Source organism: Ursus arctos, unplaced genomic scaffold, assembly GCF_023065955.2.
Source record: "Ursus arctos isolate Adak ecotype North America unplaced genomic scaffold, UrsArc2.0 scaffold_26, whole genome shotgun sequence".
Taxonomy (NCBI): Eukaryota; Metazoa; Chordata; class Mammalia; order Carnivora; family Ursidae; genus Ursus; species Ursus arctos.
In genome coordinates this window covers 28,681,716-28,696,825 of record NW_026622941.1, presented here as the reverse complement: position 1 = coordinate 28,696,825, position 15,110 = coordinate 28,681,716, and the positions used below count along the sequence as shown (strand labels likewise).

The window sequence follows — 15,110 nt, the reverse complement described above, 5'->3', positions numbered from 1 at the left end:
TAAAATCTTAAAGAGAAAAGTTAGCCCTGCACTAGAAATATCTGCATTTTCAAAAAAATTTTAAAGATTTTATTTATTTATTTTTAGAGGGGAGCGGCAGAGGGGCAGGGACGGAGAGGGACAAGCAGACTCCACACAGAGCATGGAGCCTGACACAGGGCTTGATCCAGGATCCCGAGATCATGACCTGAGCAGAAACGAAGAGTCCAACGCTTAACCGACAGAGCCACCCAGGCACCCTAGAATTATCTGCATTTTAAAAGGAAATAGTATTAAATGAAAAATACCATGTTGCAGAGTAATATATATATATAACATGACCCAATTTTTATAAAAATAAAAGAACAGGAACAAAAAAAAACCTTGTCAATGGATTCATATGTTTAAAGACATTTAAAAGAAGTATAAGAGAATACTCACCAAAGTATAAGAATACAGACAATCAAGAAGAAAGAAAGGAGAAACAACTAATTTGCATATGATTCTAACTTGGCTTGTTGCCATAAATTGTAATTATAGAATCATAATTTTTATTTTATATATTTTTTTAAGATTTTATTTATTTATTTGACAGAGAGAGAGAGTCAGCCAGTGAGAGAGGGAACACAAGCAGGGGGAGTGGGAGAGGAAGAAGCAGGCTCCCAGCGGAGGAGCCTGATGTGGGGCTCGATCCCAGAACACCGGGATTACGCCCTGAGCCGAAGGCAGACGCTTAACAACTAGGCCACCCAGGTGTCCCTAGAATCATAATTTTTAAAAAGCAAACTATTATGACCAAAAAAGGAAAGAAAAAAATTTAAATTAAAAGCACTAATGCAATTTCAAGTTATCTGTTAGCAAAAGGTGTGTGCTGTTTCTCCCAGGCCCCTCTAAGCTAGGTCAAGAAGGGCCAGTTTTCCACTTAGGCTGACCTTTGGGTCCTCACTGTGCCAGCCCAGCTTCTTTGCCCATTGCTTATTAATTTGCACATCTCCTAATTCAAAATGCAATCAAACTAACTGGTGAAAACATTATTGAGTTGTTCATATCTTCTATGTTCTGGAGATTAGGTTTGAATAAAATGTCAATGAATTGCACAAATTATTCATTTGTTTTATTAAATTGAGAGTTGAATATTTATATTTCTGATGCAACTTATTCCTCCCCTCAAAGAAAACATGAATTAAAAGGACTCATATAACCTGGCCATCAACCTACCCTCTAAAAGGGCTCTTGCCCATAGTATCTTCCTTTGTGAATGAAGCCACCTTCTACACATCCTGAGAAAATTCTCAACTCTACTCCTGTACTTTTTTCCTTACTTTCCATCCAGTCACCCAACATCATGTTCCACCCTACACCCTCTAAATAGCTGTTAGGTTTGACCCCTCCTCATCATTCCTACTGTCCCTGTACAGCTCCAGTTCACTCTCTGTAACCAACACCGGGACTTTCTAAACCAACTTGTGACTGAGGTGTTCACCCTCCCAGGTAGTATGGTGCAGTGAGAAGAAAATGGGCTTCTTCCTAAACCACGTTCTACCACTTAGTTTTGCAGCCTTGAAAAGAATCCTTAACCTAAGACCTATTTTCCTCTTCTGCATAATTCAAGTAATATCTACCTTATAAAAGGATTCTTATAAGGATGAGAGATAAGGCATGCAAAATGCCTAGTCCTAAATGGAGCTTTATACAAAGTTAAATGCTTTATTATTTTTATTATTTTCTTATCTGTAAAAATGAGCAGTAAGTCTCTGAATTACTCTGAAGATTAAATAAGATGTAAGGCACCAAACACAGTGTTACTGCTTCTTTTCATTTCCTTTTAATGGTCCCCCTATCCCCAAGGCAAAATGCGGCTACTGCCACTTTCCCAATATCATCTCCTGCCACTTGACTTCACATGTCTTCTTTAGCATAATGAATTATTTAATAGTAAGCTGCATCTCTTCATGCCTTCCTCTCCATCAAAGCCATATTTACAGGTATAACATTATGTGTGAGAAAGTCTTTTATTATATATATCTCAACATGCGAGTAATTATCTTATTTTCAAATTTGGAATGCAATATCCATCAAGTGTACTGAAGGGGATGATATAGCAGAATAGAATATTCATAAGCATGAAAATCTGAAAAAAATCATCAAACCATGGTTACTGTACATGTTCATGCAAACATAATGAAGGTGATGAAAGGGGCGCCTGGGTGGCACAGCGGTTAGGCGTCTGCCTTCAGCTCAGGGCGTGATCCCAGCGTTGTGGGATCGAGCCCCACATCGGGCTCCTCCGCTCTAAGCCTGCTTCTTCCTCTCCCACTCCCCCTGCTTGTGTTCCCTCTCTCGCTGGCTGTCTGTCTCTGTCGAATAAATAAATAAAATCTTTAAAAAAAAAAAAAATGAAGGTGATGAAAGATATAACACCTTGTTGTATGATATCTGAGAAATAACTTTGCCAGAGATGAAATTTTGAGTTGAAATAAAAAGAAGGAATTGTGCAGGTTAGAGTGACTGGGTCAAAAAAAAAAAAAATATATATATATATATATATATGATTAAAAGTGATTGTGTTTGTTTGTTGAGGTTGTTTGTAAATACTTCACAAATTCTTTCCAAAAGCATATGTTGATATGTTTTAGATGTTTTAATTAATTTGGTAATAAATATGATGATAAATAGAAACATTTCCCTTTCAAAACAGTGAGAGAGAAAATACTAGCCTAGGTAAATAAATTATTCACATTCTCTATGTTTATTCATAGATTGGAAACGAAATCTAGGGGTTCCCCCCACACTATGATTTCATGATTTAGCATATACAAAACTAACAATCTTTCCAAGCATATGAAGAAAAAATAATTTCTGTTTAAAGATGAATCCAAATAATTAAATGGCTTTCATCAGGTCCCCAATGTGACAGTCTCTAAAAAGTGTGTAAGTTCAATGTTTATTCCTTGAATGATTTAACGATAGCCCTGAAAAAACATAAAATTGGCTCCAGGAAGAAAGGTGCTCATTGTCCACAAAGTGCTTCTTTAGCAAATGGTATCTATCCTTGGTGTCAGGGTTAAGAATAGGAGCAAAAAAAATGAGTTGAAGATTCTTAGTACAGAGTCTACTGTAACCTAGCTGCAAAACTTTTCTGAAGTTGTCACATGGATATGTTTTCTAAAATGCTACCAGGAATGCTGAATCATTCCCCTCTATGGGGATCTTTTTCAACTTTACTACTTTTTAAATTTCAAAGACTTTTAAAGTAAAAAACAAAAAAAAAAAACACAAACAAATTTAAAGTCTAGGAGGTTTTTTATAATGTATGTATATTTTTAGTTTTAAAATTATTTTAGGGGTGCCTGGGTGGCTCAGTCGTTAAGCGTCTGCCTTCGGCTCAGGGTGTGATCCCAGCGTTCTGGGATCGAGCCCCACATCAGGCTCCTCCGCTCTAAGCCTGCTTCTTCCTCTCCCACTCCCCCTGCTTGTGTTCCCTCTCTCACTGGCTGTCTCTGTCAAATAAATAAATAAAATCTTTAAAAAAAAATTATTTTAGAACTATGACTCTTCCTCAAACACTCTTTTGGCCTGAATGACGTTCACAGTGCTGATTTACACACACCCAAACATACAATCACCCAGGACCTGAACATAACTGGGCATGCTTGCCCCTCAGGTCACTGAAAAGCAAGCATAAAATCATGGTCAAGCATTCTGGCAGACATGTTGCTTTGTCCAGCTCCCCAAAGATAATTAAAAGAAGAAGATTATGATGATGGCAGAAGTTATTCTTTTTTCATATCATTAGTACTTTTCTTTCAAGTGTGTTCTTCTGGGTCATGTAGACAGTGATATAGGCACAGAGCAGAGCCCTAAATGTTGTGAAGCCAGGTCAAAAAGCGATCTAGACTTAGGGAAGAAATAACTAGGGAAAAAATTAACGAATTCATCATCTTGATTTTGCACATCTTCAGGTAGCACGGCTCACTTGCATTATTGTCATAGCAGTAATCAGCCTGGGAAGGAGGGCAGCAACATTGCTGGGTGCTGACTCTTGAAAACAAAATGACCTGTAAAGACTGAGCCATGTTGCAACACTGCAAATTACCAGTGTTCAACTTGGACTTACCACAGTCATTTTCTGTTGACATTCCCATAAACTGGACCAATTACTTTTAAATGAATCACATTTGTTGAAAGAGCCTAGAAATAAGCCCAAGATTTTATACTTGGCTTTATAGATAAAATGCAACATTGTTTACTATATGTACCTGCAAATGAACAAAACTTCCCTTGTAAAAATCAGAGCACTCACAAAACATGTCTTTCAAAAATGGCTTCTATATGATATCATCATTGGGATATCTTAGTTTGCCCAATTATTCTGGATTTACTTTTCAAACAAGAAATATTATTGGGACTGATTTAGCACATTTAAATAATACTCCCAACTAAAGTATACATTACATTTAAAAAATAAAAATAAGGGCTACACTATCAAATGATCAAATATAGTGATTATTTTATTACTCTTAAATACATTTTTATGTAATTGCTTAAGATAGTTCATTCGGAATAAAAAACTGAATTAATTTATGCTAAGTGCAACTCAAAATACATATGTAAATGAGTCCCATTTGGTAAAAATAATCCTGATAAATTTTTTATTAACCTCCGGCTATACAGAACAAAATATGCCTCAAATTTTTAAAGAAAAAATTTATAACTGCTATCTGCATTATTCTGTTAAGAAACTACAGTTGTGCTACTCTCACAAAATGTTTTTTCTCATTCTTCCCATTATTGCTGATGACATTTCAATACTAGTCATTTCCTATACGTCCTAATTTTCTTAGTCTTTCTCTGACACTAACCAATATTGACTAGTGAATGTTTGATAAAGGTGTCCCTTCTGCCAGTATAAATTCACTCTTTAATAAAATATTTATTATACACTTACTATGTGTTAGGCTTTGTGTTAAAGGCTTTGGATGCAAAGTAATGAAGACAGATTCCTTTCCTTAAGAGCTCACGGTCTAGTAAAGGCAAAAGACAATTGCATTATCGTTTACTCTGCAGGGTAAGTGCAAATGACACAGATATACCCCTAGAACGTTGTTTAAATCAAGCAGGAAGGTCAGTTAACAGTAATACTCCATTTCATTAAATTAAGTCTACCTCCTTTATCAAGGAGGTGATGGCTTACCACTGCTGGGTTTGTACTTCCTCACCTTGGCCAAGCAGTGTTGACAGGTTTAAACATCAAGACATCTCTGAGAATTACAATCACTATTCTGTTTCCTGACTTCACAAGGTTTAGCATCACTGAATTAAAACATACCTGACCTAATCTCAGTTGGAAAATACCAGTGAGTCCAGCTGTTGTCAAGAACAGACATGTACATGGTAAGAAAAACATGAACTTAAAATTTACAGCCTAATACAAGAAAATCAGATTTTTAGTTGGGATTTTTACCGTATGTTTATTTGTTGGCATTTAGACACCAGAATAAAAATAAGATACACCTGAAAGTGTGTTTACCATATCATGTACTACATTAGAAGGCAAATTGATTGGAGAGGTCATAAATCATGTTTTTTAACCGTAGCAGCATAAAACAGACACCCTCCAAAAAACTGAGTAAGAAAAACATGTTTGATAATAATATATACCAACTTTAGAATTAACACTTAAAAGCCAATATGCACCTAAAAATAAAGACTTGTCACAAAGAAAAGCAGTGTATACATTTAAATTTATAACTGGTGACTTGTTACCCATAGTGCTTCAGGAATCAGGTAAAATAGACTGATTTCCTTCAACAGCATGTATATTCTTGTGAGTGCTTGATAGGAAATCAAAGCATATCCATTATTTTCTTCCAAAACATTAGCCAGTCTTTAAGAGAAGCCAAATACCGAAAGACTAAAGAGGACCAGTGTTATACATGGCCCATTTGTGATATTCTGGTTTTATACACACAGTCATTTCAAACAGAAGAGCCTCATTTGATAGGGACGGCTACCCCTGTACTTGATATATACCATTCAGACTATGTGTAGGGGAGTTAAATTTTCCCTGGTCAGGGTGACCTTATATGACTTGGGCATGGCTCTGCCTCGCTCAGAGGTGAAATCGAGGCAGTGGGATCACCCAGCAGAGTTGTTTTTCTCAGGGAGCCCCGTGACAAGAATAACTAAAGCCAAGGAGAACGAAGAGTGCCCAGACTTTGTCGGATGGGATTGGCGGAGAGTTCTAATAACAGTTCGCTCCCGCATCAAGGAGTGGTTACATTCAGAAGGCTGAGGGACCATAGGTCCTACCTCCTGAAATTGTGGGTCCCTCGGCACAAACCTACTCATCGCCCTTGTGGATTATGGGATTGTCGCTGGAACCTGGGTTTGAACTAACAGCAGTTTTGAGAAGTTGGATTTACACATTCCAACCGAGCTGAATGTCGCCTGAGAGTGCTGAGACTTGAAGACTTCTGAATCTCCCTCCCCCACAGCCTAAACAGCCAGTGCCTCTCAAATTCCAGCTTATACATTCATTTCCTGGGCAATTTTTCTCTTGGGGGGAAACAATGGACTCTTTCAGTGTTCTCTTATCAACAAAGGACTCTAAGATGAAGAAACATTCCTTTCAATCGCATCCTTTCCGACTTCTTTACAAAGACGAGTGGGCGTTGGGGATGGGGGGACGGGGGCCGAGGAGGGATGAGGTGACAGACAACTCACCTCTTTCAGCTGCTCCAGCTCCTGTTTGAGGCTGTCGTACTCAGCCTCCAGCTCGTCATACTGCTGTTTGAGGGTCAGCTTCTCTTCCAGTACCACCAGCCCGTACTCGGCAGCCTGGATCTTCTCGTGGGTCGTCTCTGTGAGCTCCTTGGTCAGCCTCTCTATCTCAGTCTTATAATGGTCCACAGTCTGCAATACCTCTTCTGCGGCCATAGCCCCGGTGGATGGAGGCAGGAGGGGGTGTCGGGGTGGGGAGATGGATGCAAAGCAGGCGGGGGAAGGGTGAAGGAGCTGGGGAGGGAAGGGTAAAAATGGGAAAGAAAAGTGTGGCTGGGTGAATGGGCAGAGCAGCGGCTACACTGCCGGAGAAACTGAGGAGAAATGCAACATGGAGAACGCAGGGAGAGGATCAGGGGCGAGGCGGCAGCCGCTGCCGCAAGTGTCCTCTGGGCCGGCCCCTGCGTGCGGTCAGCAGCCGTGCGGCATGGCCTGGGCTGCGGCGGCCGGAGACGACGAGGGGCTCCGGATTCTGCTTATTCAGAGGCGCCCGGCCGCCATGTCTCCCGGGCAGCGTCACTGCAGTCTCCCCGGGGCCTGGCGCGCTCCGGCTCGCGTCTCGCTCGCTCGCTCCACCTGCTCCCTCTGGCTGTGCTGCAGCCGGTGCGGAATGATGCAGTCTCGGGCCCGCTCCCTCCCTTTGCGCCTGGCCCGGGCTCCGAGCAGGGGGCGGGGAGGCGGATGGAGTCAGCGCGGGGGGAGGGAAGGAACCGACGGAAACATCCCGAGGCGCCTCCCGCCGGGCGCGCGGGGCAGCCGCCGCCGGTTGCACCGGGGGGCGCGCGGGAGGGAGGCCGAGGCGGAGGCGGCGGGACGCGCGCCGGGGGAACCTCCGCCCTGGCCGGCTCGTCGCGGGCGGGAGTTCCCCGGGACTTTGCCCCACGGACGTCGCAGCCCCCCGGAGTGGAGGGGACGCCCCTGCTCTACCGCTGCGACGGGAGCCCGAGCTCAAGAACTGCCTGGAATCGGCGCCTTTCCCGAAGAAAAGCAAACAGTAACTAACGCGCTCGGGGCCCGCGCATCCTTCTAGCCCCCTGGGCTCGCAGCCTCCTTCCCAGCCTCCTGCACCCAAACCAACGCTGTGCTTCCAAAGCCTGCCAGAAGCGCCCCAAGGCGCGCGCTTCCCCCCCTCCTTCCGCCTCCCCTCCCTTCCCCTCGCTAGCTTGGCCGGGTTCACCTCACACTGTCACCAAATAACCTTATTACCCCTCAGGGCAGTCTTCACGAAAGTTGCTTGCCCTGGCACAGCGTTCTGCGCCCAGCTTGCCACAGGATTGGGATCTGCTCCGAAAAATGCTTGCACCCAGTAAGCCTCTAGGTACTATTGTTTCTTGCCTCAGTAGTTCTACTCTACACATTCTTCAATAAAGGAAAACTGCATGAAATTCCCTATATATGGTATCAACGATACCCTACAATAAACATTTTTAAAATAGTAAGAGCTAATAGTTCTTGAGACCACGTGCCGGCCATTCTCCTGAGTATGGTATGTGCGTTCTCTCTAGTCCTAAAGACCACGCTTGGAGGTAGGAACCGTTACCGCCAACTTAAAAGTGACGGAAGGAAGGCACAGGAAATTGAGGGATTTGTCCAAATCAGGCAACTCTTAAGTGGTGAAGCCAAAATTTAATCCTAAATCCAGAGCCCTAAACTGGATCATTATATTGGCCTCACCACTCAATAATCCACACCCAGCAACTAAATATTATATGCTCGTAAAATGACCACTTTGATCAATATGAAGAGTCACAAAAGGAGACAAAGGCAAAGTCAGAGTAAAAGACCAAAAATGGAGGAGAGATGAGAATGGAGAACCTAGAGGAAAGGGAGAAATGGGAGCAGAAAAGGAATGATTTCTGTGAAAATGGAAGGGAGGCTCTGAGATGAATAGACCAAAGGTCTTACCAGTTCCTTCTTTCTCTTCTATTGGGTGCCTCTATTTAGAGAGCTGTTTTTCAGTGGCCAAGAGGTGTTCAACACACACACGAACTTTCTGATTTAGAAAGCGGGACTCAATGCTCCCCTTCCTTTTGTAGATGGTAAAGAAAAAAATGACAGTTGCTGATGGTGTGGGAGGAAGAGCAAACAAACAACAATGCTCTTACAAAGCCTTGACTAATAGGCAGTCTGGATGTGATTTTCACTGCCTCCGAAAACAGACAAAAAAAAGATTCCTTCCAGATGCTGACAATTACAACAGAATATTCTCTTGTGATTATCTGATCTATAAATAAATAAAAGGAGAAACACTTGAAACACGCCACTAACCATGAATTCCACCTGGCAGGGAAGCAGGGGTGATAATGACCACATCATTCCACTTATACTGCGTGGATATCACACTCCAATGGAGAAGCTCCTCCTGTGTGCTCCTGGAGCGCCCATCCTCTATCACAATGATGAATGATCATGAACTGCTGCAAGAAGAGATGAAAGCTGTAATTGTGGGTAGCTAAACTTCCCAGTATGCCCCTGGCCTTTCGTCACTCTGCAAAGTGTAAGTAGAGCCCTTCCAAAGGAATCATAACACGTGGGGAAGATTGCCTGTTACTATCTTTTCTTTGGGTAGAACTAAGAATGGAGTTTGCCTCTGTGACTTTCCTTCTAAGTTTGCTTCGCCACCCATTCCCTATGCCCTGTCCTGCCCCATTTTTTCTGATTGATCCACTTTTGTTAATGTGTTAATGTCTGACTTCATTCAGACATTACACTATTTTAACATTACAAGATTTTGCTTATTACAACTTTGATCCTTCATATGTTGGTATTTAACTTGAAGAAAATCAGCTTTTTCCCTTACATACCACATTCTTCCAGTACTGCACAGTTACATTTCTCTTCACCTACATGTCACACATAGCATGTATATCTAGGTACAGACATAGATATGGATACATATAGCTGTAGATCACGGACAAGTGTCTAGAAAATAATTTCTTTTTTTTTTAAGATTTTATTTATTTGACAGAGAGAGAGACAGCAAGAGAGGGAACACAAGCAGGGGGAGTGGGAGAGGGAGAAGCAGGCTTCCCACTGAGCAGGGAGCCCAATGTGGGGCTCCATGCAGGGCTTGATCCCAGGACCCTGGGATTATGACCTGAGCCGAAGGCAGATGCTTAATGACTGAGCCACCCAGGTGCCCCTAGAAAAGAATTTCTTAAACCATTCTTGGAAGTAGGGTTCCCTCATATTTCTTTAAATTAGCAGCCTTCAATACTTAGAGAACTTTCTTACTTACAAATATTTAGGAAAAATTAGGGGTGCCTGGCTGGCTCAATCAGAAAACTGTGCAACTCTTGATCTCAGGGTCAAAAGTTTGAGCCCCACATTGGTTCTAGAGATTACTTAAATAAACATTTTTAAAAACACAAATATTTAGGAAAAATTATATTTTGTGACTTAGTACCTCAAACCAACCTCTCACCAACTTTGCATGAATATCGTTTTCTCTTGCTCTCATTCATCATTCATTCACTTCTTAAACAAGATATTTACTAAGTACCCCTTATGTCCTAGGAAAGATAGTAGGCATTGTGAAATCAATGACCAGTAAGATGTCAGAGGTCAGTGGTCCTTGAATTCATGGAGCTTATGTTCTGGGAGGGACCAACAAACAAATACACAACAAAACAGACCAAAAACAGACAACAACAGGGATGCATGGGTGGCTCGGTTGGTTAACCCTCTGACTCTTGGTTTTCGGCTCAGGTCATGATCTCTGGGTCATGAGATTAAGCCCCACAGTGGGCTCTGCACCCAGCACGGAGTCTGCTTGAGATTCTTTCCTTCTTCCTCTCCCTCCCCTTCTGCTTCTCCTCCCCTTCATGCTCCTCCTCTCTCTAAAAGAAATAAATAAATAAATAAATAAATAAATAAATAAATAAATCTTTAAAAAAAAAAACATCAGACAACAAAAAGGATAAATTAATACAAAAATTCCAAATTGTGACACTGATAAGCAGGATACAGCATAGTGGTTAAGAGCAGAGGCTAAGGGCGCCTGGGTGGCTCAGTCGTTAAGTGTCTGCCTTCAGCTCAGGGCGTGATCCCAGAGTCCTGGGATTGAGCCCCGCATGGGGCTCCTCCTCTAGGAGCCTGCTTCTTTCTCTCCCACTCCCCCTGCTTGTGTTCCCTCTCTCACTGGCTGTCTTTCTCTCTGTCAAATGAATAAATAAAATCTTAAAAAAAAAAAAAAAGAAAAGAGCAGAGGCTAATCTGCTTGGGTCAAATTCAACTTTGTCAAGGTACCTGGAGGAACTGGATATGCTAAATGTGGAGGAAGAGCTTTCCAGGAGGGAAGGGCATGTGTAAAGGCCTAAGGCAGAAAAGAGCCTGATGAGTACAAAGAATAAAAATCAGAAGCTAAGGCTTATAAACCAAGGGTAGATGACCTACCACCGCACTAGAAAGACAGGCAACACTGAAGGCACACTCAGATCATGCCTGCTTTGCAGGTTGGGCTAATTTTGATGTTGAACACCTGAAACTAATATAATATATGTCAATTATATCCCAATTTTTAAAAAAGAAAAAAAAAGAATATGGTCTTTCAAATCGCAAACATTTGCAGAGTAAAAAACTTTCCAAGGCAAATGAGTTTCACACCACATAAGAATAAGAAGAGACAAAATACTTCTATTTTGCTTCTTAGCATGCTTTAGGGAAAAAAAAATTTTTTTAAGATTTTATTTCTTTATTTGAGAGAGTGAGTGAGAGAGAGAGAGCACAAGCCAGGGGGAGAGGAAGAGATAGAAGCAGACTTCCTGCTGAGCAGAGAGCCCCATCTGGGGCTTGAGCCCCAGACCCTGAGCTGAAGGCAGACTCTTAACAAACTGAGCCATCCAGGCACCCCTAGAAAAAATTTTAAATAACCCTAACTGAATTAGCCTTAAAGTCAGAATAGCTGGTAGGTTGTAAACTGGGATTTTAAGCCTGCCAGAAAGGACTTTTAAATCCTCTGCTCTTCTTTCGAATCCCCCTCAAAATGATGTCAGAAACTCCTTTGGTGGGGCGCCTGGGTGGCACAGTGGTTAAGCGTCTGCCTTCGGCTCAGGGCGTGATCCCAGCGTTCTGGGTTCGAGCCCCACATCAGGCTCCTCTGCTATGAGCCTGCTTCTTCCTCTCCCACTCCCCCTGCTTGTGTTCCCTCTCTCGCTGGCTGTCTCTATCTCTGTTAAATAAATAAATAAAATCTTTAAAAAAAAAAAAAAAAGAAACTCCTTTGGTAATAAAGAAAGATGTCTATCATCTCATAATTAAAAATAACTTTGAAATGCAAAAGGTTATTAAACTTAAATTTACACTTATATTTGCTTTATATTTTTTCCTGATTCTGGTAAAGAGATACCCCAAGGAAGGAACTGAATGGCTGAAGAAGTGGAGGCTGGGAACACCGCAGACAAACATTATCTAATTCATATCTGTGCCTAAGGCTGGCCTTGCATTCAGCTCTTCAAGATTTGAACAAAATTTCTTAATATGCTTCCTTCTGCCAAAATACGTTCCCTTCTCTTGGTTTTTTGATGGCCCTAGAATTTACATAAAGATTCTGAACCTGTAAGAAACATTCCTTCACCCAACAGCCTAAAAAAAAAGAAAAGAAAGAAAAGATAAAGAGAAGAATAAGGAATTTGAGTTTTATTCTCAGTGCAGTGGGATACTTGATTATTTAGTCAGGAAATGAAATGATTTTATTTATATTATAAGAACATCACGACTACACACAAAAAAGATTGGTGGTATCAAAAGATAGAAGGTGGGGGGGTGGCTCACATTGCAGGTAGAGTTTATGAAAGAGAAAGAAAGAAAGAAAGAAAGAAAGAAAGAAAGAAAGAAAGAAAGAAAGAAAGAAAGGAAGAAAAAAAGAAAGAGAAAGAAAGGGAGGAAGGAAGAAAAGGGGGTACCTGGATGGCTCAGCTGGTTGAACATCAAGACTCTTGGGTTTGGCTCAGGTCATGATCTCACGAGTCATGGGACAGAGTCCCACATCAAGCCCGAATCAAGCCCTGCATTGGGCACTGCACTCAGCAGGGAGTCTGCTTGAAGATTCTGTCCCTCTGCCCCTCCCCTCACTCACACATGCTTTCTCTCTCTCTCTCTCAAATAAATAAATAATAAATCTCGAAGAAGAATCATCATCGTCTCTAGTTAGGAAGCTGTTGTGATTGTCTAGAAGAAGATGGTTTCCTGGACTGAGGTGGTAGCAGTAGGGAAAAGAAATGAATGGATTCCTAATATATTGGGGGAGGGGAAGGTGAGATAGAAGTCTCAAGAATTGTTTGGGGATTGGATGTGGCATAGAAAGAAAAAAAACAATTAGGAAAATGGTTTGCCATTAGTAGGTTGGGGAAGGCTTTGAGGAAGTTTCAGGAAATTATGAGTTCTATTTTGGACATACTAAGTGTAAGACACTTTGGAGACATTTGACTAGAAATGTTAAGCAGACAATTGTATATAAGACCAGAATTAAGAAGAGACCTCTTGGGAGGTACAACAATTTTCCTCTGGAAACCATTAGCATTAGACGTTTTGTGGGTTTTTTTTTTTTTTTAAAGTGAACTCTACACCCAATAGGGGGCTGGAACTCATGACCAGGAGATCAAGAGTCACATGCTCTTCTGTCTGAGCCAGCCAGCCATTCCAGCATTATATGGATTTCAAGCGAAGGAAATGGATGGTATTATCTAGGAAAAGAGTACAAATAGAGAAGAGAAGGGGGTCCCTGAGGACCACTACTAAAGGTTTGGTTGAAGAGGAAAAGCCAACAATAATAGTTAAGAGGTAACTATAGAGAACAAACTAAGGGAGGTGGGTGGGGGAATGAGTTAAATAGGTGACGGGGAGTAAGGAGTGCACTTGTTGTGATGAGCACCAGGTGTTGTATATAAGTGTTGAATCACTATATTGTACACCTGAAACTAATATTACAGTGTATGTTAATTAACTGGAATTTAAATAAAAACTTGAAAAAAAGAAAAAGAAAAAGAAAGTGAAGAAGGACCATTCAGTGTGGTTAGGAGGAAAATCAGGAGAGAAATATCTGAAGGGAACAAAAGAAAGCATTTGAAGAGTGAAGGAATGAGGACCAAGTCAATGCCATTGAGAGGTCAAAGTCAAGTAAGATGAGGACACAGAAATGTCACCATATTTAGCAACATGCAAATGGGTACTCTTGACAAGAGTAGTTTGTTCAGGACAGAGAGGTGTAAAAACCAGAATATAGGTGATTGAAACATGAAGAGAAGTTTAAGATGTGGAAACAGCCTGAGCTGACAACTCCGCGTCCCCAGAAAGAGTGGAGGGGATGACATACAATGAGAAGGTGGATCTGATTGGAATCTCAGCCGTGAACAGCTGGTGGGAAATCCACCCTTCAAGAGCGTTTCACACTGAGACCTCCAAATGCACCCTGAAGGTAGGAGTGAGGTTCCCCCCATCGGTGCCTTTTGAGGCCAGAACATGATCTCCAAGCCGCTCAGACACTAGCCCTCTGAGCAGCTGCCTCTGGCCAGATGCGGGAGCACCCCTGGGTCCAGGCCCACTCCCAGAAGGTGCTGCCTCCCTCTGCTCACGTGGCTTCCTGAGCCCCAGCTATTCTCTTTTGGGTGCTTATTCAGGGAGCTCTCCCAACTCTGCTACCTCATCTGTCTGTCTTCTCCTCTAAGATGCAAGATGCTAATGAATAAAAGCTGGAGTATTTTGTATGGGGGGGAGGCGGCACATAGCTGTTCTCTCCTGTTCTACATCTTCGAAATCAGTGACTACCAGACTCTCTGGGCTTGTTTCTTAGCCACAGCCTACATCCTTGTCATCTTTCCACCAGAAAGGCACTGATTTAATTTTCGTTGGGATTACATTCTCTATCCGTGTTTTGCTTTACTTTCTAAATGATATTTTCTTCAAAACTCTTGATTTCACCATTTTTGCCATCAGCATTTGCCTATTTGGGGGGCAATCTCATTTCATTAATTCTTTCTTCATTATTAAATCCATCTCCCATGTATTTTGGCTGAAAACCACAAGAGTTTGCACACTGTACTACACAAGCTAATACAACTTATTCTTTCTTTAAAAGAAGACTAAAAAATTCTGACTGCCAGATAATATTTCTTTAGAATTTGTTCACTGACTTGCCTTGATTTTCTTATCTTTTTCTTTTTTTTTTTTTTTTTAAGATTTATTTATTTATTTGTCAGAGAGAGCACAAGCAGGGGGAGCTGCAGGCAGAGGGAGAAGCAGGCTCCCCTCTGAGCAAGGAGCCCAGTGTGGGACTTGATCCCAGGCCCCTGGGATCATGACCTGAGCTGAAGGCAGACACTTAACCGACTGAGCCACCCAGGCATCCCTGC

The 15,110-nt window shown here is 41.8% G+C and overlaps 1 protein-coding gene across 4 annotated transcripts in view; it reads right to left on the bottom strand.

Moving 5' to 3' along the window:
• The window catches only part of BICD1 (BICD cargo adaptor 1), a 280,674-nt gene that overhangs the window by 214,336 nt on the left and 51,228 nt on the right, over positions 1 to 15,110 (bottom strand). For 2 of the 4 annotated variants that reach the window (XM_057303224.1, XM_057303222.1), the window contains exons 9-10: positions 8,668 to 9,179; positions 6,706 to 6,996 (exon numbers count right to left, since the gene is read on the bottom strand). In XM_057303224.1, coding sequence (XP_057159207.1) covers positions 6,706 to 6,918 — 213 coding nt within the window. In that variant the 5' untranslated portion in view covers positions 6,919 to 6,996; positions 8,668 to 9,179. Of the gene's footprint in view, positions 1 to 4,606; positions 5,004 to 6,705; positions 6,997 to 8,667; positions 9,180 to 15,110 lie in introns of those variants that run through there. The other 2 variants (XR_008955926.1, XM_057303223.1) reach the window with 2 other exon arrangements.